The 5,791-nt window shown below is 31.2% G+C and overlaps 1 protein-coding gene across 1 annotated transcript; it reads right to left on the bottom strand.

Moving 5' to 3' along the window:
• Positions 1–646: 646 nt before the first annotated feature.
• LOC107869396 (auxin-responsive protein SAUR50) lies at positions 647–1,425 on the bottom strand. The gene has a single exon (XM_016715928.2). The coding sequence runs from the start codon at positions 1,333–1,335 to the stop codon at positions 1,006–1,008; it is 330 nt and encodes a 109-aa protein (XP_016571414.1). The 5' UTR covers positions 1,336–1,425; the 3' UTR covers positions 647–1,005.
• Positions 1,426–5,791: the final 4,366 nt, after the last annotated feature.

Here is a 5,791-nt window from a genome sequence, read left to right on the forward strand (position 1 = left end):
ATGTTTTACCTTTTATGCTTGAAATTTTCAACATGAATTCAGATTAGCTCGACTTTAAAGTAAATATCGACTACCAAATGAAAACCAATAACAAAAAAAGAAACTTCTCATGATAACAACTCTTCCATTACACTTAAAAAAAAAACTTTAATCAACTGTTTAATCTTTATTACGAGAGGTCTCAAATTCAAATTGCGTGAAAAAAAAAATTTCTAATTAAAAGTGTTTTCCCTTTCATGGATTCCAATAAGAGCATATGAATTAATTTGACCAGCAAATTCAAATGCTAATTTTGTGAAAGTAGATAAATAACTTAAACATCTTCCTTCCTAACTCATTTATATTTGTCGTTACTATACTTAATTACGTTAGCTATACTCATATTTACTTCTACCTATATACTATATACTATACTAGATAGCTCTAGCTATACTCATATTTTATTTTATTTTTAAAAAAAAGTACACCTATAGAATGGCAAGTCAAATGAAACATTAATATCTGATAGCTATAGAAGTTGGCATCATAAAATTTCCTTGACCAAAAAATAAAATAAAAATATAATTAAAAAAACAAACTGTACATCTTAAGATTATTAAAATACAAAGGACAGCTAACTGCAAAGATATATAAATCTGCAAATATAGTAAAAATATTATATTCTTTATATATAATAATAATTGGTTAATTCTTTCATAGGGTACAAATATTATGTAACACCACTATGAGGAAAATTACAGACTTTTGAGATTTACAAACATACCCCTCTCCAGGTTTTCAGTTAATTAGTTAACAATAAACACGAAAATCCCAAAAGCAAAAAAAAAAAAAAAAAAAGACAGAAGCAATAAAGTAGATTATATTCCTGAACTTCTGTTATAAAAATTTACTTCAGACAAGCTAGCTAGCTCCACCTATACTTAAACACTAACTCCAATTTCTTCATCATCTTCTTGCACTCCCCTTTTATCGTTTATCTGAAATTTACTGGCTCAACTAATTTATTTACCTTAGCATTGACGAAGTTAGAGATTCGAAAAAATCTTCGTTACATGGGATTGTAAGACCCATGTCATGATCAAATCCAAATTCTTCCTCAGCACGTTGAAGTAGTACTCGAAATTCGGGTCGTGACAAAATGGATATTGGAACAATGTACCTTGTTCTATTTTCTCCAACGTAAACTGCAAAATGTCCTTTTGGTACGTCCATTGGTAGTCCTTGTTGTTCATCTTGATATCCATTAGTACTTTTCCTTCCCAAACTTGAACATCTTTTTAGAATTTGCTTCAATACAGTACTTTGTGACAACTTGTTTGATTTCCTAATAGCCATTTTCTTGAAGAGAAGAATTGATAATCTTTTTGGAAGAGAGAAAAATGAGGGATATTCAAGAATTGAGAAAATGAGTAGTGCAGTGGAAATGCAAGTAGTTGGAGGTCTATATAAACAGAGAATTTGAAGGAAAGGGGGGAGGGGGGGGGAGTTATTCAATAATATTATTCAATTTAAAAATTTAAGTTATAATTATTATTTTATGTCTATTTTACCTTTGCTGTTAAATATTTCTATTCATTATCGCAATGCATTTTTTAAAATGTTAAATTTTTTTTTATATTTAAAGATTGGTATAGTAAAATTATTTTAATTATTTATTATTTTTTTAAATATATATCAAGTTAATAGTGTACAAATAAAGATGGATTGAAGAAGTAATAAAAGAATAGTGAATTTGAGAGAAACAAAAGTATGTGGGGTTGGGGTGGGAAAAGAAGAGAGAGGTGTTATAGGAGGGAGTGTTAAGGGGGCTCAAAGACAAATGTATAAAGTGCATGTTGGGAGCCAAAGGCTTTGGGTTTATTGCCTATTGTAGCCTTTCACATGGACATGTTGGTCCCTTTGACTCTATTTCCAATGAGAGTTTTATGTAGTAAAATATTTCATTAGGACTTTGGGTGAATGGTTATGGTTCATTCACCTTAAATCATCAAAGGTTGTATATTGAGATAGATAAGATTTTATTATTGATTTTAATTAGAGATTTTGGGTTAAAGCTCTAAATAGTATGAAGAAAAAAAAAATTGATATGAGATATTTCTGTTTTAATGAATCTTATGTTGGTGTGAGTTCGAACTAATCAATGCTCCAAATGCTTGTATACAATACTGTACACGATATATAATTGAAAGATCCAAATCTTGAGTAGAGATTTGAGATCGAAGAGAATGTGATTATATTTGGTAGGGAGTGTTAAATCTCTAGAAGAAGACTTTCTGGTAATAAGGAGCAGTAAAATACTTTTTTCTTTAATGGGGTCTTACTTAAAGTGAATTTAGATTAGTGTAGGGCTCAATGTGAATGTGAATGAAGAATATCGTGTGGAAAATCAACATAAAAAAATTCAGTTAGTCTTAATTAGAGATTGCGAATTCAAATAGAAAAAAATCATCTTTAATAAGGAGCATTAAAATCTACGTAACGTGGTAAGCTTTCTACAACGCAAAATCTTGATTACTCAAACTAGTGGATTCCTAACACGAGATGATTCATAAATTCCCAGAAATCTATACTCGCTACCAATTTATAATTATATGAGAAAAATCATCAAAACGTATATGTATTAACAAGTGGGAATACATAAACAAATCAAGAAATGATTTAGCGGTAGGAAACGAACCTCTTAGTAGAGTGTCTCTTGATAGTTGAATGTGAGTTTAATTCCCTGTGGATGTGTTTGATATTTTTCATCATTTAATTCCCTGTGGATGTGTTTGATATTTTTCATTTAATTCATTCTTTTTTGCCCCTGTTTTTTATTAGGTGCCCATAAATTTGACTTCCTGAATATTTATAAATTAAATATAAGTACTATTATTGATTTTTTTCCTTAAAGAAGTTAATTGGAAAATAATAAAGTAGAAAATACTTACTCTAACAAACAACAACAGGATATTCAAATCACATCATTGGGGAAAGACACTTGCCTGTTTCAACTTATTAAGAAACTTCCTAACAATTTTCAATAGTGTCTAGTTATGCACCTCCCTTTTTTCAACCACATTCCTTAATTTGTCTTGTGGTAGAATAGAAAATGAAGCAGAAACTGGACTAATCACAAAATAATTGATTTGAAATTTCAAATCACAAAATAATTGATTTGATAGTATTTCTTTGCTTAACGTAAATTAAGCATCTTAATTAACTTTTCAAAGTCAACAAATGCGCAACATGTTACCAAGGAAAACTCTCTCTTTTTTCACTCGGTGTCTGATATTTATATTGAAGTATGCCTAATTTGAAATCGCGCATTGCAAGGTTTATTTCTAAAGACAACACTCTCAATTATTTTTCTTTCATTTTCAGCAGTCTCGAGCAAACTCAACCATCCCACTGCAACTCATATCGGACCAAAGACAACTTTTCTCAACATCCTAACAATAAGCAATCAAGTTCGAAATGTAAAACTGATGACCAAAGTCATATGATGGACCCTAAATTGGGGATAATCGGTTACTAATTATTCTATATTCATGGTGATAGAAGATGTATTATAATTATGTATAAGTAAAACCTAATAAAATGATGTATATAAATTCTGTACACCATATATCATACACAAAACTTAAATTGATCGAACGATATACTCTCTTCGTCTCAATTTATGTGACATCTTTCAGATTATAAGATATTCAAACAAGTCTTCTTTGACCATAATTTTTTCATATAACTTTTAAATATTTTGAATTGTCTATTATTGTGACTAATAATACTTTGTATCAAGTTTTCAAATATACAAATTTGATTTCTTTTTCTAAAAAAGAAGACATGAAGATTTCATGCCCAAATTCAGGTTAAACTAAAACTGTTGACTCTAGCAAAGCAAAAAGTGTCAAAGAAATTGAGATAGAGGAAGTAACATCTGATAGTATAGTCTTCCGGCTTCTTAAATAAGACCTTCAATTAGGGATGGCAATGAAGCGAGACAGGTTGAAGCCTAGGTTGAGCGCAGAGGTGAAGCCAGGATTTCAAATAAGGAGGTTCAATAGTTGAAGAAAATCTAGCCGAATGGGGTTTAACACCTACTGTAGATACATAAAAATAACTTTAATAATTTATAAATGATACATTTCTCCGTCGAAGAAAATTCGGGCGAACCCCTTACCAAAGGGCCGGCTCCGCCCCTCGGGCGGACCGGGACTCAATATAAAACGAGTGCCTCTAAAATTGGGCACGAAGAAGTGCGCATGATGTTAACACACATAACAAGTTGACAAAGATGTATGTGTTGCAGCGCCGAAAGTATATACGTTTATCTAGTGCTTTCATTTTACGAGAAATATTGCAATTATATATCCTAAGAGATTAAGATTTCTGACATATATTGTGATCCTTCTTCTTTGTTATGTCCATTTCACTCTGTTCAATAGGTTCATTTCACACAAATATTTTCCTATGGGAACCTCATGAACAACAACAATGGTCACTTATGAAAATGTACCGGACATTGTTACCGAACAACCTCGACTCATTACTCTTGTAAAATTCAATGTTAAGCAATGAAGAACTTCTCCTCATGAATTCGGATTTAGTTGAGTCCAATGTTCTATCGGAGATGGGACGATACAAATTTATACCCACATTATTGAACTTGATTTTTTTTTCTTTGCTTTGCATAATTCTGAAATGATAAACATGCCGAGGAAATTTGGAATCAATAATAATAACTATTAGTTGAGTGACATATGAGAAATCAACCTAATAGTAATAGTAATGAAACAAAAATAAAATAAAATAAGGAACATCAATGACATGCACATCGAACCTTGTTGATTTGATAGAATTCAATGCTTCAAAATCGAATTTTATTTATGTGTGGAAAAATTATGTGTATATATACACACATTTAGAAATCTACTTTAGTTCAGAATCACTATGTTTCTTTTTTTATTCTACTTCTTATGTCTAATATATGCATTTCTGTTGGGCATGATTTCATATCTAAACTATCCAAGTGAAAAATTGTCCGTCAAATCAAAGATGATATGGAAATATGTCCAGATATATGAAATTGTGGGTGTTGATGGTACTTTCATGTTCACGCATTCACCGAGTTAATAACTCAAATGGTCACTCAATTTTGGACTTTTATCTCAGAAAGTCACTCAACTTTGATTTTTACTCAGAAAATCACTCAACTTTCACATTTTTACTCAAAAAGTCACACAAACTGAGTAAAAATATGAAAGTTGAGTGACTTTCTGAGTAAAAATGTGAAAGTTGAGTGAACGTGTTGAGTCACCCATATTTTAGGAGAGGGGAGCCATTGGTGTTATGGAGTGGGCGGAAAGCTCTCGTAGCCACTATCGACCATACGATCCCCCAAACAGCCTTGTTAGTAAACCACAATGTAGGTCAACCTTCAGGTCATGTTTATCTGCATCATATTGAGACCTAGTAGGACCCACGTGGCCCTTTGTAGGAAACTCACCTCTAAGGCATCCTACGTGCTAAATGTTGCATCTCTGAGGGTAACGTGGTCATTTCAAAGACTGATTTGGGTAAAAGCATGTGTTAGAAATAAAGTTTGTAAGCAAGAATTTGTTGGAAAAAAAAGAAAAGAAAAAAGAAGATAAGTGAGTCAAAAAAGAGTTTCGTAATTTTTAGAGTTCTTTATGGCTTTTGTTTTTCACAATTCAAAAATTCAAAGAGTTTTTTCCCTTTCGCACTCATTTTCTCAAAAACATCAAAAAACGACTTTCCTTTTGTTCCTTTACCATGCATTCATAATTCG

Source organism: Capsicum annuum, chromosome 4 (genome assembly GCF_002878395.1).
Source record: "Capsicum annuum cultivar UCD-10X-F1 chromosome 4, UCD10Xv1.1, whole genome shotgun sequence".
Classification (NCBI taxonomy): Eukaryota; Viridiplantae; Streptophyta; class Magnoliopsida; order Solanales; family Solanaceae; genus Capsicum; species Capsicum annuum.

Bases quoted from the DNA above. Each gene is read 5' to 3' on its own strand.
- LOC107869396 (XM_016715928.2), bottom strand. From the start codon at position 1,335: ATGGCTATTAGGAAATCAAACAAGTTGTCACAAAGTACTGTATTGAAG.